The sequence below is a fragment of the Carassius auratus genome, unplaced genomic scaffold, assembly GCF_003368295.1.
Source record: "Carassius auratus strain Wakin unplaced genomic scaffold, ASM336829v1 scaf_tig00216160, whole genome shotgun sequence".
Lineage (NCBI taxonomy): Eukaryota > Metazoa > Chordata > Actinopteri > Cypriniformes > Cyprinidae > Carassius > Carassius auratus.
In genome coordinates this window covers 175,291-200,835 of record NW_020528434.1, presented here as the reverse complement: position 1 = coordinate 200,835, position 25,545 = coordinate 175,291, and the positions used below count along the sequence as shown (strand labels likewise).

The 25,545-nt window shown below is 37.4% G+C and overlaps 1 protein-coding gene across 1 annotated transcript; it reads left to right on the top strand.

Moving 5' to 3' along the window:
* The first annotated feature begins 2,375 nt into the window (after positions 1 to 2,375).
* qars1 (glutaminyl-tRNA synthetase 1) lies at positions 2,376 to 24,324 on the top strand. Its single transcript, XM_026262437.1, has 23 exons — positions 2,376 to 2,545; positions 2,685 to 2,835; positions 3,869 to 3,978; positions 4,434 to 4,509; positions 4,589 to 4,653; positions 4,736 to 4,789; positions 6,867 to 6,927; positions 10,460 to 10,531; positions 10,678 to 10,763; positions 11,596 to 11,682; positions 11,778 to 11,877; positions 12,164 to 12,242; positions 12,975 to 13,214; positions 13,296 to 13,388; positions 16,359 to 16,496; positions 16,588 to 16,675; positions 17,115 to 17,261; positions 22,349 to 22,450; positions 22,557 to 22,649; positions 23,299 to 23,426; positions 23,522 to 23,588; positions 23,826 to 23,951; positions 24,057 to 24,324. Exons 1-23 carry the CDS (start codon positions 2,435 to 2,437, stop codon positions 24,105 to 24,107), a joined length of 2,325 nt encoding a protein of 774 aa, XP_026118222.1. The 5' UTR covers positions 2,376 to 2,434; the 3' UTR covers positions 24,108 to 24,324.
* Positions 24,325 to 25,545: the final 1,221 nt, after the last annotated feature.

Below are 25,545 nucleotides of genomic sequence, written 5' to 3'. Positions count from 1 at the left end.
CGGGTTTGGAACGACATGAGGGTGAGTTTTTAATTACATAATTTAGATTTTTGGATGAACTAACCCTTTAATGTATCCCATCATGCAATAAATCAAGAGACTTTTTGCCAAGAGCTCGAGAGGTCATGGAGCCATCCAGAAGCTGTTTAATATTTTCTTATATTCCTCTGTTTCGCTATAATAAGTATGTCATTTGATAAGTATGTCGTTTGAAGTTCTGTAACATATGGCTACAAACTTGCTCACTGTATTGTAAGACTGTAAGGGGAGAAATGAAGAACGATATAAAGACTCTTATGTAGTAACTGTAGTAGCTGTTTGTTTGTAATTAGTATATATGTTACAAATCAGCAGAGTTTGATACTTGCACTTTTGCCTGTTATTTTTTCCTAGTTTGCAGAAGCTCTTCTAATGGGGGAGACTTACATTTTCTCAAGTTATATATGAAGCTACTATTGCACACATACATGAAGACATGGGTAAACATCTGACGCAGGGAATGGTGGATGATGTCCAGCATAGTGTGTACTTTATCAGCAAATAGTTAAACAAATCATGCAAAATAAAAACTTGTATAGTCTACTATTTGATACAAATGTTGTATTATTTAATCAGTTTTAAAGTTTTACTATATTTTGTTCCTCAAATGCACACTTTTGGAATCAAGATAATCAAAGGTAATCAAACCATGTTTCATGGATAAAGGGTTTTGTAACAAACATCATGTTGGTGGATATTCTATTAATATTAAAAACATGTGGGTCATTCTTGAATAGCTTATTCTGCAGTGGGTATAAACAATATGATCCCATTGATTTGGAAGCATGTTTCTTCTCCCAACATTTAGACTGATTTAATTGAGTTTGTTTATGGTGTATACATTTCTGTTTGCCATTTGAAAGTGAAAAGTGAAAGTGAAGTGACATTCAGCCAAGTATGGTGACCCATACTCAGAATTTGTGCTCTGCATTTAACCCATCCCAAATGCACACACACAGAGCAGTGAACACACACACACTGTGAGCACACACCCGGAGCAGTGGGCAGCCATTTATGCTGCGGCGCCCGGGGAGCAGTTGGGGGTTGATGCCTTGCTCAAGGGCACCTAAGTCATGGTATTGAAGGTGGAGAGAGAGCTGTTCCATCTGGCCCGAGACTAGAACCCACAACCCTTCGATTGGGAGTCCAACCCTCTAACCATTAGGCCACGACTTCCCCAAATAAAATAAAAAAATGTATTTTATATGTATACAGGTACGTAGTAAATGTCATTTATGTAATGGCTTCACCACATCTGTTAATAAACCTTTAACACAGAATCAGTTGAAGTCTTTATTCAGCAAAAGCAATCTACCTTTATCTTTAAAATGAAAATATACAAATTACTGTATGGTTTGATTTAGCCATTTGTTATTAAACTATAAAACATTTTAATTGTTATAAGTTTGTAGAAAATAAGCAAAACATTGTTAAAGTGCTGCAAAGTTGTGGATTTCAAAACTTGACCAATATGCATTTGAGTCAAAATTATTTTCATTTGAATCTTAAATTCATCTCAAAGTGGACCACAATGCAGTATATGATTAAAGACAAAAAGAAAGTGTATAAAGACATTTTTACAACTTTTTTGTTTAATTAATTAATAAATTAATAATTTTCTAATTAATAAAAATAGAGATATTAAGCATGTTTATATTCCATCCAGTTCATGGATGGAAACATTCAGCTTTCGTTATTAAAAGATTTAATGATGGAGCAAACGATTAGGTATGACGCAAAATAATCATCATATATTTTATTATGGCACAGCATAAATTTTGTCAAAGTTATATATATCAGTGGATACAACGCATTAACATTTAGTCGCTTTAAGGCGAAACAGGAAACTCATGAATATTCATGTATGCTCCGCCCAGTGACACCAAATATCTCAGGAACATTTCAGAACACCGTTCCAATGTAAGTTAAATATTAATAATTAGATATTAATACACATAATTTGGTAGTAAAACAAAGTGCTACACTTTTTATTGCTGCATAGATTAGTGTATTTATTTTGTACTACATTTGAAACTGCTTTTTATCACTTAATTAGAAGCACCACAAATTAAAATTGAAATGTTTTAACGACTACTGAACATCCTATTTAGAAGTTGATTTTAATGTTTTTTTTTTTTTAGAAAATAAAGCTATGTAAACATTTGCATTTTTATAACATTAGTGTGTCCCATCAGGTAATGTAAATATCTACACACTTCATGCTCACTTGAACACTTGGGTCAAATACAGGAAATACATTATACAAGTAGTCAAGTGATGTTGTGCAAAGAGCGCAAGTGTGGGTATTTGGCATAGTCCACGCCTTTTGCCATAGACATCGATGCCTTCTGCAGGGTTGGCGGAAGTGTAAACCGGCGTGTGTGCAGGAAGGGAAATGGCGGACGCGGTGTCTATTTTCATGTCAATTGGCCTTAGTGAGCAGAAAGCTAAGGAAACATTGAAAAATGAGGCACTCACATCAACACTCAAGAAGGCGATCGAACAGGTACATAATTAATTAAAACGCATGATGTGCTGTCAACCTCAGCCTGAAGATAACTTACTTGACATATTCTTCTACCCGTTACATTTACAAGAAGTATTTGGAAAAGATTTGTAACATTATTGCTTTTGTTATTTTTCAGGCTCAAGGGTTGCTTGGGTCCAAAAGCATTGATAAGACAGCAGGCACTCTGCTGTATAATATGGTGACACGACTCAAAGACTCAAATCGACTGTCTTTCCTCACAGAATATATCATTACACGAAAAATTACTTCAGAACTGCAGTTGTCAGGTATCTGTTTTTACTCTTCTGTCATTCTGTTGTTTTTCTGTTGTTTTTTTCAATGTGTTGTCTTTTTAAAAATAATATGTAACGTTAGAGATCAGTAAAATTATGAGATTAATCACAATTATGTATGTTTTGTACAATTCTTATAAAACGGTTAGTCTTTTTATATTAGTTTAATAATCTATTTTTATTAATTGCAAGAAAACAAATAGCAATGCCTTGAAGTACAATAACAAAATGAAAGTGAAAGAATAAAGACACTTCAATCAGTTAGAAAGTATAATTAATCTATAGTTAATCATAAATATAATACAAAAATAAACTTGGTTTAGTAAATTGTTATCAGAGAGTTATTGTCAAGAGTTTAAAATTACTATAAAGATGCCTCTCATGTAAATATAAGCCAATTAAATTTAGTAGTGATTGTGTGATTTTTCAATGCAAGATGAATGCATTTACACAGTAATCGTGATTGTGGGAAAGTGAAAACAAGACATGCAACTAGTTCACAATGACTAGATTTATTAGACACTAGATAATCAACATAATTTGGAAAGATGAAAATAATCTTCTATTTTTTATTAATTGCAAGAAAACAAATAGCAATGCTTTGAAGTACAATAACAAAATGAAAGCGAAAGAAAAAAGGCACTTCAATCAGTACGAAAGTATAATTGATACAGTTAATCAAAAATATAATACAAAAATAAACTTGTTTTAGTAAATTGTTATCAGAGATTGTGTTACTTTTCATTACAAGATGAATGCATTTACACAGTAATCATGATTACATAAGTGAAAACAAGACATGCAATGAGATTTATTAGACACCACATAATCAACATAATTTGGAAAGATAAATATAAATGCATAAATATGAAGAGAAAACTATAGCTAAAAAGACTAGTTTGTCAGAAATAACTGAAAATCAAGCCTTACATGATGTTAGTCCTTTATCATGGTTCAGAGGTAAATCAATTGCAATAATTTGCATTTCACCATTTGCTGAGATTTATATTTCTGATATTTTTCACAGGGGCGTTGGACTTTTTAAAAAGCCACCCTCAGGAGAATCTGGATCGACGTGAGTTTGAGACTGCCTGTGGGGTGGGAGTGGTGGTCACACCAGAACAAATAGAGGATGCGGTAAGCACCCTTCATTCACCAAGGTTTTCTGTGGTGTGATTACTGACTTGTAGGAGGAGATAAAATGTTCCAGGCAAGATGTTCAAAAGACTGGGCACTCCTACTCAGAATATATATATAAACTTATATATATATATAAACTTATAATTAACAAATATATATATATATATATATATATATATATATATATATATATATATATATATATATATATATTTGTTAATTATAAGTTTATGCTAATGATGAGAAATACCAGGTTCATCTGTTCACATATTTATTTTGTAATCAGTTATTTAGTGGCCAAGCATTGAAATGGTTTCCTCTGTTTATTCAAGCAAAAAAAAAAAAAAAGAAGAAATTCCAGCCTGTTTCAAATATACTAAAAATATAAGAGACTTTCACAGCTTTAAGTTAGCACTTTATGATTTCTAATCTGTCAATGAATAATTCCACAGGTAGAATTGATTATCAGGAAGCACAAGGATCAGCTGTTGGCAGAGAGATATCGCTTTAACATGGGGATACTCATGGGTGAGGCAGCATGTCATATGTGCATGAATACAGTAACGTTTGGTGCTGGTGAGAAACCGTTTCGGTTTGTGCTCTTCAGGTGAGGCCAGAACTGCTCTCAAATGGGCTGATGGGAAGATAGTCAAGAATGAAGTGGATATGCAGGTTTTACTACCTTTCACAAATCAGTCCAAATCATTGTGTATTTCCGTTTTTATGTGCACTAAAATTTTGTGTTGTTCCTCAGGTGCTGCACCTGCTGGGTCCAAAAACCGAGGCAGACCTAGAGAAAAAGCCCAAGGTATATTTTTACTGTCCCTGTTTTGTTGTACCACACACCTCTCATAACTTTTTCCACAATGATGTAACTGTAAATTGTTAGGCTATGTTGTACCAGTTCAAAATAGATGCTTCACAGTTTTTGATAGCAAGCCTTATTTGTGGTTTTAGACTTCCAAATAGTGTTGTTAGACCAAAATTTCAGTATTCGGTACCAATACCAGTCAAAATCCACGGTTCTCGGTACCAATTTCGGTACCAAAGCAAAACACAAAAATATTGAGGGTTTCTGTAAAAAAAAAAAAATAGTAATAGGTAATATTATTATTATTATTACAAGATAATACTACTACTAATTCTACTACCATACTAACAATATACAATGCACTATGGATTGATGAGCTGCTGGTTCAAGAATATTAATCACATTGTCTGTGTTCGGTCGAACTGATTTCCTGAAATTAAAACAGGGACGGTAATGAAATTGCAATTTGTGCAATTAGCTCTGCCTACTACCGGAGAAACCGGCATAATCTGCTTGATCGAAAAATATGAATAATTCTAAATGAACTCCATTATTTTGACAGGAGAAGACAACAAAGAATATAGTTTATAGAATATAGAATATAAAATATAGCCTCAAACACACACACTGGCGAGTAAAATCTAAGAATTTATTAGCCAATGGCTAACAATAGACATAATTTAGTCGCCCATAGTAAAATTTATTCGCATATGCGAGTGATTTATTCGCAATGTAGAGGCTGTTTTGACGGGTTGCCGTGAATACCTTTAAATGGAAACTCAAATGAAACGGTAAAATGCTTGTGAAGTCACTCAGAACAATGCTGGGGATGTTGTTTATGTATTTATGTCCTCATTGTTTCACGCGCTTCAGTCTATGTAGGAAACAAACCTGCACGTCTCTGCCATTCATTCATTCACACGAAGACGTGCAGAACATGCAGGATTCATATTTCTTACCAACTTTTGCGGCTTAACATTTACAGATACTGGTTCATATGGAGAATTGATTTGATTAATTTATGCTAACTTTAACAAATTCTGTGACTGTCTTAAAATGTAAGTTTCGTTTTTATGACTGGATTTTGAGATTCTGTCCGCGTTTTCTGCTTTGCGGAAATCATAGCGCTGTATGCTTCAAGAACCAGGTTGACAGGGTCCTCAGTACCACCGGTACTAAAAGAAACCTGGTACCATCACATTTTCATTTGTTTTTGTTTTTTGTACCGCTTTAATAATGTACTTAAAAATAATGTGTTTTCTGAACAACCTAGTATGAGAGCCTGTTCCCCAAACCAAAATCATGACTTTGTAAAGGATGCATGACTTTTTAATCTGAGAAAGAACTAACAACACTGTGCTTTCCATGTGCACAAACCAGTGTTCATTTTGACAGGAAATTTAAGAACTAATGTATGAATGCAGTATACTGATACACATGCAATATTCTCCCGGCTGTTTACATTCACTTAAGACATAGTTGACTGTGTTGAGGCTATCCTATAAGCCTCGGCATAGATGGCATGGTGTTCTCAACGCGTAGCAGGAAATTCTGAGTCCAAACATTAGCTGTCTTTGGGTGGTGTTCCCGTTTGTTATGAAGGTAAAAAAGGGATAATTTACATAAAATGATATTTCACCCAGTGCTGAATATTAAAGTGCTGTCGTGCTGTTGGTAACCTGACTGCTCACGGCTACGGTAAGAACCGTGTGTTCCTCGCCATCCACACCCTTTCCTAACTAATTGCAACACCTGTAAATATATCTAGCTCCCAGTGACGTGTCACACATAGTGCAACACTCCCACCCAGTGGCTAGAATAATAATAGCAATATTAACCGATCCAGAGAAGGTGAATATATATAAATGGCTCCTTCAGACTGTGTTCAAGTGTATCCTAAATTATGTCCCACCGGGTAGATACATTACAGTTCAAATGTGGCCATCTAACCTCCCTACCAGGCATGTGTTTCCTTCACCATGTGACACCTTCACCATACTGTTTTAAATTGCATAACAGGGATTTCTGCAGTTTTTATGTCAACTTTGTATGACTTTTTTTTTTCTCATCACAGGCTGCCAAACCAAAAGCTGCAGAGAAAGATATGACGATTGAGCAGGTTTCTGTAGAAAATGGTAAGACACAGATATTTGTTTCACATCCCTTTAATATGACTCTCATGCATCTTTGGTTTTGTGAAAATTAAATGGCGCATCATAGATACTAGGGTTGGGTAGTATGACGATGTATTGTGGAAACAATATGAATTTTGAAGAGATTGTGGTTCTGTAAATGTATATTGCTGTGAAATGCATTACTGATTAATGCAGGCATGTACTGGCCATAGAGAGCACAGTGACATTTCCGGATGAGTCATTCGAGTAGTGGGCTGATCGCCGAAGTGAGCGAGACCTCCCCCATATTAGTGCTGTTTTTAAATATCAGCTCATGCAACAATGAAAAAAATACTGCAGCCACACGCAAAAGCAGATCAGTTACTCTCACAGCACTGGCAAAGATGCTCTTCTGCTTAACATGGTTTCAGTAACTGCAGTTAGTGTTGAAGCAGCCATGTCAGGAAGATGCTGTGTGTTTCTAGGCGAAAACAAAAGCTCTTTATTTGGCCTTCCAAAAGTAGATGCATTTAATAATCTTTAAGATTACTTACAACAGAACAGCAACGCATTTTATAGACGACCGTTTCATGAACCTAGGAGAGGTTTGAAATATTAGTTTTTCATACTCAGTTTGACCAGGGATGAACAGCTGAACATTCAGCGTAACACACCACAAAGTCTCCTACTGGATTTGCTCTTCATTAACTGCAAGCTATTCTATTCGCCACAGGAGTTTCACTTGTTCATTCTTGTGAGTGTTTACATTCCTCCGCAAGCGCACGTGAGCTCAGCTTTACAGAAACTTGCTGATCAGATCACAGAGAACAACAACGCCCAGAATCTGTTTTAATAATTCTTGGGGACTTTAATAAAGCCAATCTCTCCCGTGAACTGTTCCATGTTACATGTCAAGTCAAGTCACCTTTATTTATATAGCGCTTTAAACAAAATACATTGCGTCAAAGCAACTGAACAACATTCATTAGGAAAAACAGTGTGTCAATAATGCAAAATGATAGTTAAAGGCAGTTCATCATTGAATTCAGTGATGTCATCTCTGTTCAGTTAAATAGTGTCTGTGCATTTATTTGCAATCAAGTCAACGATATCACTGTAGATGAAGTGACCCCAACTAAGCAAGCCAGAGGCGACAGCGGCAAGGAACCGAAACTCCATCGGTGACAGAATGGAGAAAAAAACCTTGGGAGAAACCAGGCTCGGTTGGGGGGTCAGTTCTCCTCTGATCAGACGAAACCAGTAGTTAAATTCCAGGCTGCAGCAAAGTCAGATTGTGTAGAAGAAACATGTGCCACCAGAGACAGTAATATACTAGGTCACTGTTACACAGCAATAAAAGATGCATATACACTAGCAGCTTTGGGGCTGTCTGATCACTGCCTGGTTCCTCTTATACAAACCCACAGGCAGAAACCTAAATCTGCTAAACCTGTAGGAAAGACTGTAAAGAGATGGACCGATGAAACAGAGTGGGCTTTAAAAGCCTGTTTCGACCTCACTGATTGGAGTGTTTTTGAAGCTGCTACTGCTGAACTGATCTGGACTAACTCACAGAGACTGCAACATCCTATATTAGTTTCTGTAAGGATATAGGCATTCCTACCAGGACTTACTTAACATTCAACAATGATACGCCATGGTTAACAGCAAAACTCGGATGCAGAACAGAAGAAGAAAGGCACCAGGCCCATATTGTGTTACACCAGCCTGTCCGAAAACTTTTGCTGACCAGCTGGCCCACATCTTTTTACAGATCTTCAACAGATCTCTACAGTTGTGTGAAGTCCCTTCCTGCTTCAAACGCTCTACCATCATCCCCGTTTCAAAGAATCCCAAGATAACAAGACTTAACGACTACAGACCTGTGGCTCTAACGTCTGTCATCATGAAGTTGTTTGAAAAACTGGTTCTGGCTTATCTGAAGGACATCACTGGAACCTTACTGGACCCCCAGTGCAGTTTTCTTACCGAGCTTACAGGTCCATGGATCATGCAGTAAACATCATCCAGCAACATCTAGACAAAACAAGGACTTATGTGAGGATGCTGTTTGTGGACTTTAGTTTGGCTTACAACACCATCATCACAACATCCCTGCTGACCAAACTGAACCAGATCTCTATTCCTAGATCTATATGTCAGTGGATCACCAGCTTTCTGACAGATAGGCAACAGCTAGTGAGAAATTCATGTCAAACAGCTGCTCCACCAACACTGGTGCCCCTCAGGGATGTGTTCTCTCCCCTCTGCTCTTCTCCCTGTACACCAACGACTGCACCTCTAAAGACCCCTCTGTCAAGCTCCTGAAGTTTGCAGATGACACTACAGTCATCTGTCTCATCCAGGATGGTGACGAGTCTACTTACAGATGAGAGGTTGAGCAGCTGGTTGTCTGGTGCAGTCTTAAAAACCTGGAGCTGAACATGCTCAAAACAGTGGAGATGATGGTGGAAACCTCCCTGCACTCCCCCCACTCACCATCATAGACAGCACTGTGGCTGCAGTGGAGTCATTCAGTTTCCTGGGAACCACCATCTCTCAGGACCTGAAGAGGGACAATCACATTGACTCCATTGTTAAAAAGGACCAACAAAGGTTGTACGCACTTCTCCATTCGAGGAAGTTTAACCTGCCACAGGAGCTGCTAAAACAGTTCTACTCAGCTGTTATCGAGTCTGTCCAGACATCAGAAGACTACCGAGAACTGGTTCAGACTGCTGAAAGGATTATTGGTGCTCCCCTGCCCACCATTCATTCACCATGTATCAGTGATCCAGCAACGCTAGACTGGGCTATTGTCAATCACAGAAGCACTGCGGATTGCAAAAAATGATTCCAAACCATCAGTTCTTATTCTGCTGGATCTATCTGCTGGTTTTGACACTGTCAATAATCATATCCTTCTGTCTGCCCTCTCATTACTGGGCATCACTGGGATTCCTCTTTGCTGGTTTGAATCCTATTTTATTGATAGGTCTTTCAGGGTGGCTTGGGGAGGGGAGGTATCCAAAGCACTTCAACTTGTCACTTGGGTTCCTCAGGGATCAGTTCTTGGACCCCTCCTCTTCTCCATATACATGACAACACTGGGTCCCATCATACAGGCACATGGATAATGTCACACAGCAATAAAGTAACATAGCTTTAGCAACACATAACAGGCACATAATGGTATAAACAGATATTTCTACATATTCTATACATCATCGTTTTCAAATACCTCAGTTTTCCTAGTCAACACAATGCAAAAACAGTGTTTTCAAATGTATCCACTTCAGAGAGCATCTTTGATGAGCTCAATTTTCACCAGGTAAAAACACCATCTCAGTGTGGACAGAATGGACAGAAAAATATTCATTTTCAAAAGTATCCGGATTACCCAAACTTTTTCTTCATAAATTTATCTCTCTCTCTCTCTCTCTCTCTCTCTCTCTCTCTCTCTCTCTCTCTCTCTCAATGTGTGTGTGTGTGTGTGTGTGTGTGTTTGTGTATATATGTATGTGTATATATATGTATCTCTTTATCTTTGTAGGTCAAGCGACCACAGAGGGGAAATCACTGATGGAGCAGCTGAGAGGAGAGGCGCTCAAGTTCCATAAGCCAGGTGAGACTGTTAATATCTCTGTGTCCAGGAATCATTGGCAGCTTCATAGATTCTGTAGATTTTGAAACAGAATCTCAGTGTGCACAGTTATGTATAATGTAATTGGCTAAAAGTTAATAATGTGGTTTATTGTTCTCTCTCTCTAGGGGAGAATTACAAGACCGAGGGATATGTTGTAACTCCCAACACAATGAATTTGCTGAAGAAGCACTTGGAAGAGACTGGAGGACAGGTATGAGTCAGCATAGCCTAGGTGTCAGCAGAGGCAGTAGAGGTTATTACACTTGGATCAATATTAAGAAGCTAAACAGTTTTTTTTATTATTATTATTATTATTATTTTGTAGTGACGTGCTGAAATTTCGACAACCTGAAAATTTTCGTCCAAAACTAGAAATTGCAATTATATTTTTATTTAGCCTGTTGTATTCATTATTTAATGTATCTGTCATGAAAGCAAGCTTTTATTACGGTCACTGTATAAATATTTATTTAAAGGTCAAATTAGAGTAGAAACATAATTATTAAAGAGTTGACATAACTGTGTTATGTGCAATTAAAATTTTGCACCTGAATTTTCAGTTTTCATGCTTCACTACTATTGTAAACTTTCTAATCTTTTTGTATTCTGTTCTTTTCGTTTATTATACAATTAACAAAAACAAAAAAAGACCCCTAACACTAGCTTGCTCTATTCTTTTTCTATTCTATCTGTTTTATTTTTATTTATTATATTGATTAAAAGCCCTTGCTATGTGTACTGAATTAAGCTAACTGAGACTTGTTATAGCACTTGTATATCATTGCTCTTTTGCTGATTTTGATTGCTTCCATTGACATTTGGAAGTCGCTTTGGATAAAAGCGTCTGCTAAATAACTAAATGTAAATGTTCAGTAGGTTTTTATTTATTTATTTGTATTTTTTTTTTTTTTTTTGTCTTTTGAAGTAAAGTCACTGATGAATTGCACAATAAGACCAGGAACACGAATTAAGAAATTGAGTTAATTCATATTGACAAAATATTTTGTTTACATCTGAATCTTGCTTTTCTCACTTCTTCGTAGGTCCGCACCCGCTTTCCCCCTGAGCCTAATGGGATTCTGCATATTGGTCATGCCAAAGCAATCAATTTTAATTTTGGTTTTGCCAAGGTAGACACACAAACACACACACACACATATACATAACACATAACAATGTATGTCTAACAAGAAATCTCTTTCTGAATTTGTGTATCGGTTTGTAGGCCAATAATGGCATCTGTTTCCTGCGGTATGATGACACAAACCCTGAGAAAGAGGAGGAGAAGTACTTTACTGCCATCAGAGAAATGGTGGAGTGGCTTGGTGAGTATTAAGATCTGACGTGTCTGAGCAGTCAGTCTACCAGATTGCTGTTTACAGCTGGTATTCAATTAGAAGTTCACACAAACATGAAAAGCAGACACAGCCTGCTATACTACTCTTTGTGGCAGTGTGTGCTTCCAATGTATTATGCACTTAAACAGATTTTAGAACAAGATTTAAAAGGAAAAAGATAAAGCAAGGGCTTTGTATTAGACAAATATTAAAACATTTCAAAGCTGAACTTCACATATGGATGTTTGCTTGTTTGCTCTTTTCTTTCACTCAGGGTACAAACCATACGCTGTCACACATGCCTCTGATAACTTCCAGATACTCTACGATCTTGCTGTTGATCTCATTCGCAGGTGGGATTACAAACCTGATGCCTCAGGATGTCCCAGACTTTGAAATAACTTGTGTGCCTCAATATTTTTTCCACTGTTATTTTACAGTAATTTTTAGTCATAAATGTAAAAATAAATTATTTTTATTATTATTATTACTACAGGTGTTTGACTTATGTTAGAGTCTTTATTATACTCTTACACCTTTTGTTCTTTAATATTTTAATATTAAAAAATGCTTTATTTTTTGTTTTCCATTTAAATGTTAAGTTTTGAAATTTTGTTGTATGCATTTGTCATTTCTATTTAATTCCTTTTTTCATGTGTATAGGTAGAATTTATAAAGTTTTTTTAGTTTTAAAACAGTTTTTAGGTATTTTAATACTGCAATTGATTGCTTCTGTTGTCCTCATTTTTAAGTCTGTAATGGTTGCACTGCAACTACATTCAACAACTGTTGTGCCAATCAAAGATTGGAAAAGAAAAATGATGGAATGCTTAAATCTTGATAATGAAATACTCAAGTTGAAAATCTTTACTTATGTTGTTGTACATTGTGATATTTGTTGAAAATAAAAATATATGACAATGGTCGATGGATGCCAAAATGATCGACCAATTTAGGTTTGGATTTAAAATGACACCAAAAATCAGGGCATCAGTTTTTTTTTTTTGAGCAGTGAAATTACCAGAGCAGTTACATTGATGTGGTTTATATGATTAACTAACAATTCCTTTTTGTTTGTGTGTCAGGGGTCATGCATACGTGTGCCACCAGCGTGGAGAGGAACTCAAGGGTCACAATGTCCCTCCGTCCCCCTGGAGAGAGCGACCCGTGGAAGAATCTCTGATTTTGTTTGACAGGATGAGAAAAGGCATGTTTGCAGAGGGAGAAGTCACTCTCAGAATGAAGATGGTGATGGAAGATGGAAAAATGGACCCTGTGGCATATCGGATCAAATACACGCCACATCACAGGACAGGAGACACTTGGTAAGAAACCTTATTTTGCTCACATGGTGTGGTTTTTGTTTATTATTGTTGTGCTGTTATTATCTTATATCCTGTTTACAGGTGTATATACCCCACATATGATTACACGCACTGTCTGTGTGACTCCATTGAGAACATCACACACTCACTGTGCACCAAAGAGTTTCAGTCCAGGTATGTCACTCAACCTTAACGCATTTTATTTTATCTGTATTATTTCAGTGTTTCAAGTGTGTAATGACACCGATTTGATTTTGATTCCAATTTACAAGTTCCTCATTGCTGTTTGATTCCAACTTTAATTCTATTTAGTTCTGATTAATGTGGATATATATCAGATCAGATCAGTTTTCTTAAGGAAACTGTACAGTTGGCAACTTGACTTAAAGGTAGGGATGTAACAATTCACTCAACTCATGATTCGATTCTATTCACGATTTTGATTTCAAAATTCGATTTTTGTTTTTGTTTTTTTTTACAAAATGATATTTAAGACAAATTATAAATTAAATGTCATTTTATTATTGCTTGGACAAAATGCTGCACGTTTCTTTGTGAAAATGAAATGTAATGCTATAATAATATACCACTTATACCATATCATTGCTCTTTTGTTGGATTTAATTGCTTATAATGCCCTCATTTGCAAGTCGCTTTGGATAAAAGCTTCTGCTAAATAACCAAATTTAAATATAATTTAAATGTAAATAACAAAACTAAATTCAAATTTTAAACAAGCTCCAAATCAAATAAATAACACAAATAAAATAAATGTCTTCATGTAAGCAAAATAAGGCTTTGTGTAAATGATCCAAACAAATATGCTGCATACATGCAACATGAGCAGTTTTTAATCTAAACATTTGAAGCAAAAACAGAATGGTTTGACTTCAGATTTCTAAAACTATACATAAAAAATAACTGCATGAGATGTAGATTCACTCTCTGCCAGCAGGTGGCGCTGAAAGCGTTTCCTTGGTTTCTGCTGTAATAAAAACAGCTCTGCACTTATTAAACTTTTCTAAAGACAGTAAGTTCCCCTCAGATATACATAAATATAAACTCTTACCTCTAATTGAATTGTGATTGTGATTTTTTTTTGTGTGTGTGTGTGTGCATCTCAACCAATTTTAATCATCACATTTTGAATCGATTATTAACTGGCTCACAGTTAATCGTTACATCGCTAGTAAAACTATCAATTCCAAACTGTTGCATTTAATAAATATTTTTAGATATAATAATCAACAGTTAAAAATAGTTCTATACAACATTTTTAATTGCACATAAGGTTGTTTTTATGTTTAAAGATTTGCTGTTGAAAAATAAATGTTGTTGTAGTGCAAATATTGAATAAAATTTCACTGACAGGTTAAGGTAAAATATAATGATTATCAGGGCTTTAAGTTCTCCAGCACCATGCCGGATTTCCGACATGTAGCATTTGGATGTGAAAAAAACTACATTTAAAATAATAATAATAATCTTGTTGATTGATATCACTTCCGAGTCCGTGAGTTTGCCTATCAGTGGAATGAGAGGACCAAAGCTTCCTCTTTCACCCAAACTAACACTATCAGCCAATCAAAATATTTAGCTCTTAGTAACACGAGACATGCATAATAGTATCCAATTGCAGAGTTGCAGCCCTGATGAATGGTGAAGCATGACAAAAAGCTGCAAGGCACAATGGTCAAAGATGTCCATCTAGCGCAGGGATCCTCAAATCCTCAAATGTTAAAGTTGACACAGTCATTGCATGCTTTTCATGTTCAGGCTCAGGTTTTTTTTTTTTTTGCTTTAACTCCTGGATTATGTAGTATATTTAGGATATAATTAGCAACATTCTCTTTTTATATATATTTTTTTAATTTACTAACAAGTGTATGAACATTAATCGATTTATTGAGGTAAGCTTTATGTGTAACTTTCACAAGGCAGATGAACGTAGCGTGGTTATAATCGTCTGGGTTTAAATCGTGCTCAAATTGATTCGATTTGGATGCAATATTTACACTGAAGCTGGCAGCAGGTGGCTGTGTGATAAGGGGCATAACATTTCATGACCAGGTGCCGAGTAGACCTGTGCCAGTATTTGGCAATGCGATATGTCATGGTAATGAATATGCACAATGTTGTTATTGTGGGTACTTCTAAATACCGTGAATAATTATATATTAAAAATTATTCCGAATTTGAAATGCTTTTTAAGAATACTTTTACCATAAACTGGTCAAATTGAACAACACCGCTGTATGCTGCTTGAAAGAAGTTTGCTCTCTGATGTACACATGAGAAATACGTGGGGAACACTTGAGAGACACGCTGAATGAAAGCACATTCACTCTCTGACAGCAGATGGCGCTAAACTGCAGAAAATGCAGCCTTTACTCTGGAAACCCCATAAATAAAGCCGCTGCACTACTATCTAAAATGTATTTAAATAGCCATTCAAATTTGTGGATTTGCTATGGTGTTCATCACAGCGCCAAATATTTAAATATTTAGACTTAATAGGCTATTTATTTAAAAAAAAATCTTTACATTTTAATCTGGACTACAACATGCTCTAGATATTGTTTGAAAGTGTTTTGATAATTCATTACATTAGGGCTTCACTAAATAACATTAGTTAATTCACTAGTTAACATAAACTGCCAGTGAAAAATTCTTCTGAACATTCATTCATCCTTAGGTATTCCAATATTTAATAACACTTTGTTAAAATTGAAAGTTGCAACTGTTATTTAATGAGCTTACATGTACTAAGACTTGTATTTTTAACAAAGATTAGTAACTTCTGTAGCAAATGTAGCTATTGCTCAATGTGAATGTTATAACTATTATTTATTGCAAAAAAATGTAAACATCTCAAAATAAAATTATATGTGAGAGTTCACATGACAATATGTTGTTGGTACAACAGACAATATGCATATAAATAAACTGTTATGCAGTGATATATAAAGAGTAGAATGTGAACAGCTGTTTCACAATATGACTTATCATATTTTGTAGTTTAGTACATTGGAACGCTGTATTGAAAACATGTTCAGAAGTTTCTATATGAAAGATAAGCAGGATTTTTTACTAATAGAACATTGCTGTATATACAACATTCTTGTTTTTGTCACTCCCTCTCAGACGATCATCATATTTTTGGTTGTGCAATGCTCTGGATGTGTACTGCCCAGTGCAGTGGGAATATGGCCGACTCAACCTCACTTACACTGTTGTTTCCAAGAGAAAGATCATTAGACTGGTGGAAACCGGAATTGTTAGGTAACACATCCAATTTTTTTTGTGTGTGTGCCATTTAATTGTGAATTGGAAATTGATGTAATATGTTGGTCTCTTGTGTTGTATTTTCCAGAGATTGGGATGATCCAAGACTTTTTACCCTCACAGCTCTCAGGAGACGTGGGTTCCCTCCACAAGCTATTAACAATTTCTGTGCCCGGGTGAGAAAAAAAAAAAAAAAAACATGGGGTAGCATTGTTTTATGTCATAAGTAGTACAAATCAACATGTGAAAGATTGAATGGGAGCATTGATCTCCAACTTATTTCTAATACTATTAATGATTAATATGTTTTCAGCTGTATTTTACAATTGTGCTTATCTGTATCAGCAAAAAACAGTATTGGTCCACGAATACTGTTTTTTGCTGATACAGATAAGCACAATTGTAAAATACAGCTGAAAACATATTAATCATTAATAGTATTAGAAATAAGTTGTAAAGTTAGTCAGTACAACAGAAATGATCTAATGATCTATTAGCTGGAGTTGTCAAAGTTTGCAAGGTCCATAAAATTAAATGAATAGCCATTAAAATACTTGTTTATTAGAAACTATTAGAAACTGTTACCCTTTGTCAGCATCTGTTGTTCTGCTTTAGGTGGGTGTGACTGTTGCCCAGACCACCATGGAGCCACACCTGTTAGAGGCATGTGTTAGGGAGGTGCTTAATGACACCGCTCCTCGTGCCATGGCAGTACTTGAGCCTCTCAAAGTCACCATCACCAACCTACCAGCCAAAGCAAAGGTGAACACATGCATAAGTTCATTACATGTAATACACCACATCTAGCCAGTCATTATTGCAAAATAAATCCCAACATTTCAGCAACCTGCAGTTTTGTTATAATGACTAACTGGAGTTACATTATTCTGCTTAAGTGACTACTTATCAAATTAATAAACCAGTGAAAATTAAATATTCACATACCTAATGTTTTAATGAGTTTAATGAGTAAACATAATTTAATTTAATGAGCTTAAATCTAAACTAACTAAATTAAATCTAACTAGTTTAGCTAAAAGCTTATGTTAAAAAAAAGTCTATCTACAATCTCCTTTGCAAAAAGACAAACGCTTTGTTTATATAATAATTTTTTGCTTTTTCTATGAATTAGTTAGATAAGTAGATAAATAAGTATTAGCATTTCGGTTCTCTAACATTCGTTCATTCGTTCGTTCCCTGTAAACTGAACCGCAGCTACCTACATTTTCGTCATTCTCTTTCTCTTCCCCGTGAAGATTTCAGAAGCTGTCCTCAGCAGACTTGGAGAATTATTGCTAAACAGTTTATCGACGGAGCCGCAAGGTAACGTCCCAAACGCAATATATTCTTAACATTTGTCGAGTGACCTAACACTTACAGTAAGATAACTAACGCGTCAAGGCGAGTTTTCTACTTTAAGTTTCTCTACTTATTTTTGGTTGCTCACCACGCACCAAAAAAAGTAGGAAAAGAGCTCTCTGTCGCAGCACAGCTCCGTACTAGTGGTCACGTTGTGGTGGGCTTACCGTACGAAGAGAGTGCAGGCTTCATGGCCATTACAAAAGAGCCAAAGAGCCCCGGAGGAGAGGGTCGTCCTCCTCGTCCATGTGCGTGCGGAATGTGGATTTCTGCGAAAGATTCACACGGTCTCTGCATCTCCTGCTTGGGTGCTAAACACGCTCAGACAGCGTTAACCGACCCCGAGGGCTGTCCCCACTGTGCAAAGTTCTCGGTCAAAACCCGAGAGCGAAGGCTTCGCGTTGCAGTAGCTGGGAAGTCGGACCCATGCCTCTCTGCTCAACCCAGAGATGAACCGATGGATTGTCCACAGGACTCCAGCTCCTGGGGTGAGATGATGGAGAAGGTGTCACCTGTCCTTCCCCCTGCTGTTTGAAGATCCGTTAGCGGGAGAGGAAGATGACAATGATGAAGTTTTGTCGACCATCCTCGAGAACGAGGATGATGATGATGAAGATGCTATTCTTCCCCCGATGCAGTCGCGTCCACCGTGTGCACAGGATGAGAGCTCAACCTCCCCTGTGCAGACGGATACAGATCTTATCGAGGTCTGTCGCAGGGCCACGGCTAAACTGTCGATCGACTGGCCATCCCAACCAGCAGATAAACGAGCTGAAAGAGACTTGTATGACGGAAATAGACTTTCGTCACGTCTCCCTCCAGCAAGGCAGTTTATTCCAGCCATCCCGGCTTATGTGTTTGAAATGAAGAGGTTTTGGGTTATGCCTTTTTCCCACCGAGTACCTGTTAAGGGCTTCTCGAATTTGGGGATGGCAGATCCTCCCCCTGCATCCGAGCCGCAGTTTTTGGATGCCCCTATCAATCCGAAGGCCATGTTCGGCACGCCGGTAACAGCTATGCGTCGGCAATGTGACCTGCGGAAAAAAAAGGGAGAAGCATTCGAGGTAGAGCTGTAATCGGGCCTTAAAAGTTAGACCCGACAGGACCCGAGCCCGACAGGTTTCGGCCCGAGCCCGACAAGTACATTTTGATTGACAGCTTTTTTAAAGCCCGAACCCGTTTACAGCCGACATTATTCAAATGTGCGCACGCACACACCCCTTTTGCCTTTTGTCAACAATGAGTAATTTATTCATGTTTTAACACAATTTACTCATAACTAACGTAGACTAGACCACTTGGAAGTTGGAATAAAGAAATAAAATAAGTCCTGTGACATCGTAACATCTCAGCATTCTAGACATAGGCTCATTTAACCTATAATAGAAAAACGCACCAATAAAAACGAGTCATTTAAAAAAAAAAAATTAAGATAAATTTAAAATTAAGATGGGTATTTGGCAATAACGAAATTAAGATAAAGGCTCCGCCGGATTTGCTTTATTTAATAAAAGAATAATGCCAACATTAGCGTAAATACTCTGTCAACATTATGCATTTAAGACTCAATGAATATATGCAGTGGGAATATGGCCGACTCAACCTCACTTACACTGTTGTTTCCAAGAGAAAGATCATTAGACTGGTGGAAACCGGAATTGTTAGGTAACACATCCATTTTTTGTGTGTGTGTGCCATTTAATTGTGAATTGGAAATTGATGTAATATGTTGGTCTCTTGTCGAAATAAGATAAAGGCTCCGCCGGATTTGCTCAGCATTCATTTTAGCATCTTTCTCGCGCTAATCGAAACACATCACATGACCGCTCGTTCACCTCGCAAACCGGAGCACAAGCCCGAGCCTGGCCCGAGCCCGCGTAAGATTATAGAAATTAAGCCCGAACCCGTTGGGTCCCGACGGATCCCATCGGGTTCGGGCAAAGATCTTCAGCTCTAATTCGAGGTCTGACTCCCCAGAAACCCGGCAGCTCGTCCTTATCACCCAAGCCGTCCGAATTTCAGGCCTTCAGGTAGAGGAGGTCATTCGGATTATTAACCTTCCCGTCCTGGTCCGCCACAACAGCCGGGAAGCGCGGGCCCTCAGCCAAAGATTGGTTTCGTGAAACCGAAACAATAATTCAGCCGCAGCAGCGAAACACCGGTCGGCCCCCCCTCAGGGGAACAAATAGAGGCGGTCTACCTGAGAAATCAGTTTGACAACAAGAAGGGTTTGAAACAGCACTCAGGGTTTCTCTGTCCCATCCCTTCAAAATGATTCCTTTCTCCCTCCCGCGGGAAAATAGAGAAGGAATTTAAATGTGCAAAGTGTTCATGTGGGCAGTTCAAAGTCCAGTGTTCACGGGAAAATGGCACATGTTCATCTGGCGCCACCCAAAAAATTTCCTCTCCCTCCACTTACGAGGTTGGTTCCGAGGGAGGAAAGACAAAAGTGTGTAAGCATCCCTTCATAAATAAAGTTTTCTCTGTTGCATCCAAGCCAAGGGCTGAGGGCACAGAGCGGGATGAACATAAAAAGATATCACAAAAAAGACAAACAATCACAAAAAAATAATGAATATAACTCCTTCGACGGAGCGTTATTCCCCCCTTCGCACAACACCGCCAGTGAGCAAACCCGGGAAGGGCTCACTCGCTGCTCAAGCGGAGAACTGGCGCGCATGCGCAGTTCATCCCTGGGTTTTAACAACGATAGACAGAGAATACAGACTTCAATTCGCTGTAAAACCTCCGGTTCAAATGAGTGGTGTTTTCAGTGGCACAAGGGGAAGCAGCTCAGGTTTTAGAGAAATAATTATCCTCTTTAATGAGAAAAGGAGTCATAAGAATGATCCCAATGGAGGAAAGCCAGATGGGCTTCTACTGCCGTTATTTTGTGATTCCCAAACGAAGGGGAGGTCTCCGTCCCATTTTAGATTTACGGGTCCTCAACAAACACCTCAGAAAATACAGATTCAAAATGCTTTCCCTCAGAACTTTGTGTCAAAGTATTCGTCAAGGGGATTGGTTCACCTCAGTGGACCTCCAGGATGCATATTTTCACATAGATCTTTTTCCTGCTCACAGGAAATATCTAAGGTTCGCTTATCAGGGCACAGCATACGAGTATGTGAGAATCCCCTTTGGCATGGCTTTAGCACCCAGGGTATTTACCAAATGTGTGGAGGCGGCTCTGAAACCATTATGGAACGGGGGAGTCAGAGTTTCATCATATCTGGACGATCTGCTCATCTGCGCACCATCTCCGCATCAAGCAGAGACCGATACACACACACTAGTGACGCATCTGGAGAGATTAGGTTTCAAGATAAACCAAGCGAAAAGTTGTCTAATTCCTTCACAGGAAATAGTCTTCTTGGGTCTCAGGTTGAATTGAGTGAGGTTTCGAGCGTTCCTATCAGAAGAGCGCATCAAAACATTTCTCAACTGCCTCTCCCTCTTTCAACGAGAGAGTTTAGACTCTTTCCGAATGTGTCTTCGACTACTGGGTCTGATGGACTCAACAGTGTCAGTGGTTCCCTTGGGACAGCTGAGAATGAGGGATTTTCAGAACTGGACAGTGTCACAGGGCATTCGCCCCACGAGCTGTCTCAGCCGCAGAGTGCGAGTCTCACCAGAATGCATGAGAGCTCTCTGTCATTGGAGAGCCCTGTCTTTTCTCAGGAAAGGATGTCCTCTGGGTCCTGTACTATTGAGGAAAGTGGTGACAACAGATGTATCTCTCACGGGCTGGGGGGCAGTGTTCGAGGGCAGAACAGTGAGGGGAGTTTGGTCTTCGGCACTGAGAGAGAAGCACATACATTTTCTAGAACTACTTACAGTGTTACTAACTGACATTTTGTGCTTTTTCTCAAGAATCATCACGTATTAAAGGGCGAATTCCTCATATTATTCTGTTTTCACCTCTGTCGGGAGCTATGATTCAGATAATTACTCAGCCTTTCTTAGTCTGCTTCGTCAGCATATCGGCAATACGGGAGTTGTCTATATCCCATAGTGAGATACCGAACGAATGTTAGAAAGAGAACGTTAGGTTACTAACGTAACCCCGGTTCTCTGATAACATGAAGTGAGGTATCTCACAAACATTGCCCTCCTTGCCTGTTCTGCACGTAGAAGAGATATGCTAGAATGACGAAATGGCAGGTAGCTGCGGATTATATACAGGGAGCAGGACTCCCTGATCGCTGCAGCGATTGGTCTGCCATGGTTGGTAGACGTGGTGTTATTAGTAACCTAACGTTTCCCTTCATTCAGCTCTTTCTTGCTTTTTATCAATTTATGCTAACTATTAAAAGTAATACCTCTGAGGTCATTAACTGTAGTTGCTAGGTGTCTTAAAACAAAGACTGTAGATAGCAATGATATGTTGCTATTGACCACTGTGAAATATAATTTAGGATATGTAGATGGATGCATAAACATACTGTCATAACCTCAGTGGATCACTGCTTTGTTTTTCCCCTATTCAGAAGGAGGTTCAAGTCCCAGACTTCCCAGCCAATGAAGCCAAGGGCAGTCATGTGGTTCCCTTCTCAAAGACCATCTTTATTGAGAAGAGTGACTTCAGAGAGGTTTTTTTCTTTAAGATGTTTATATATTTTTTTTTTATAAATTGATTAGCATTCCATATAAGCAGAATTGACCCTATTTTTGCTTTTTTATGTGAATTTGCTGTAGGTGATGGAGAAGGGCTATAAGCGCCTGACTCCAGATCAGCCAGTAGGTTTGAGACATGCGGGATATATCATCTCTGTACAGCGTGTCATCAAGGTGAAAGACCACTCACTTTCCTATAGTTCACATGACCTGCTTGTTTCAGTAGATTAGACATTTAACAGACCTTTATAAAATTATTTACCAGTTAAAATATTAATTACTAGAAATCCTACACCATGTGAATGCAAAATTAGTATGTTGTGAGTTTGGAGTGTGCTTATGAAGGCAAATAACAGATGTCAATGTTATAGACATTGGTTTAATTTAATATTCCCCTTTCATTTCACAAGTTGATGCACCATTCAAAGCATAATTTAGTTTACATGTTATGGTGAAGCTAAACAAATGTATATATTATAAAATTTGATTAATCTATCATTTAATTGTGTAATTCATGATTAACTCTGTGATTTTGAACAAGTCTGGTGAGTTAATGATTCAGTGACTAACTTGTATTGTATTCACTTGTCAACACTACGTGGTATTACCATAAAAGGGTCACTGAAAAATTCCCACCACTAAATCACAGACTGAAAGCAAACTGAAGAGTACAAATACTGTCAGGTGGAGTGACACAAACAGTGAAATGTCCCAGTTATTGTACTTCAGCACTCTTTTTGTTCAGCCAAATTTAAGGATCAACTCAGAACTAAATGTTGAATAATGCATTATAAATAACAGTATTTGATATCCTTTATTTCAGGACGGCTGTGGTAATGTGTGTGAGTTAGAGGTGACGTGTGCCAGCTCAGACTCTGTAGAAAAACCCAAAGCATTCATTCAGTGGGTGAGCGATCCACTCCAGTGTGAAGTGCGCCTGTATGAAAGACTGTAAGTCTCCTTGTGTACTGAAACCCCAGAATTGACTTTGAATATTTTATGTCACATAGTGTCCCATCCTCAATCTCTCTCTTTTCTGTCTGTAGGTTTCTCCATAAAAACCCAGAAGACCCAGCTGAAGTTCCTGCTGGATTCCTGAGTGACATTAACCCTGTAAGGAAAATTATTGATCTGAAGATTTTTAAAAAGTCTTACCCTTGATGTTGATGTGCAGTAGTAGTAGTGAATAACTAACCACCACAAACTAATGCATTTATGCTATATTAAACTAAAGCAAGCAACTGCAGAATCTTTATCTAATAATAAAGACTTTCTTCTTTTTGGTTGTAACTTTTTTTAAAGATTTGATAGTTTTATTAATCACTGTTTTTCCTTTTTTGTCATTCTTAGGATTCCCTAACAGTGATTGAACGTGCCTTAGTAGACCGTTCTGTGGGCAAGGCCAAAGTGTTTGATAAGTTTCAGTTTGAGAGAGTGGGTTATTTTTCTGTTGACCCTGATAGCACATCTGAAAAGGTACTTCCATAAACACTCACTTACATTTTAAATATATTAAATAGATACACAAAAAATTCAGTGGAGGAAAGCAATGCTTAATCTTTGTCCCCTTTTTCTCCCCAGTTGGTTTTCAACAGAACCGTTACACTCAAGGAGGACCCAGGAAAGATATGACAGGACTACGAGACAGAAGCTGTACTTTCAGCTGCACCGCCATTGTGCATCACAACGCTGCTTTCAATAAAATCAAATAAACCAGGGAATATAATGTATTCTATCCATACTGTGTAAAGCCTTTTTTAACTGTTCAAGTGCTGGGCTGTTTTGTATAAGCTTTTCAGTCTCCTGGGGTTCGGCATCTATGAAATAAACTAATTAAAGATTTTGACTTGATGGCTTGTTGCTAACATGTAAAATTTAGTTTAAACATTATAAATTGCATGGCTTTCTTGGATAATCCATCTTTCCTGTGAACAACAAACAATCCATTTACATTTCTATGGGAGAATTGTAACGATCCTTCGACAGAATACCAGATTAGGGTACATGCATTCTAATTCATGTTAAAGGTTCCCTTGATGGTGTCCTGCTTTTAGTACATTTTCAATATATTCTTTTGATGTTATAACTACATTTACAGAAGTGGAATATAACTGCAGAACTACATTATTTTAGTCACAGCTGTATAGGTACTAATGATTTTACAGGTAAGGCCAGTATTATTAATTTTCAAACAGATTTTAATATGTCTTCCAATGAGAATAGCACAACCAATTTGTACATTGCTTACAAAGCACTACTACACTATTTTTTTAAACCATTTTATCCACTGTACTGAAAAGCCATGAATTTGCATGTGCTATTTTGTCCAAATAACATTCATCACATTTAGCCAAAATTTAAACCACATTAAAATGGCTACCACACAGAGCCCTGATGCAGGATTGGATACAAATGAACTTACAACAAATGGTTTGGACAAATGAAGATAACAGAAACACATTTTCTTTTTGTAAAGGGTTGTTAAAAGGTAATAGTTAAAGGTGTCTGGACAGCTTGAAATGTATGGTGGCCAGCATAGATGCAGTTAATATATAAAGTCATGATGACTATATTCACAATATTCTCTTTTAGAAGAAAACAAACAAAACCAGGTATTTATTCAATACAGTGGCTAAATTAACGAAAAATAAAGCCTCAACAAGTGCTGAACTTTCCCCACATCACAGCAGTAATGACTTTATGAACTACTTTACTTCTAAAATCGATACTATTAGAGATAAAATTATAACCATTCAGCCGTCAGCTACAGTATCACATCAGACAGTGCACTATAGACCCCCTAAGGAACAGTTCCACTCATTCTTTACTATAGGAGAGGAAGAATTGTAAAAACTTGTTAAATCATCTAAACCAACAACATGTATGTTAGACACTATACCATCTAAGCTCCTAAAAGAGGTGCTTCCAGAAGTCATAGATCCTTTTCTGACTATTATTAATTCCTCATTGTCATTAGGATATGTCCCCAAAACCTTCAAACTTGCTGTTATTAAGCCTCTCATCTAAAAAAACACAACTTGACCCCAAAGAACTAGTTAATTATAGACCG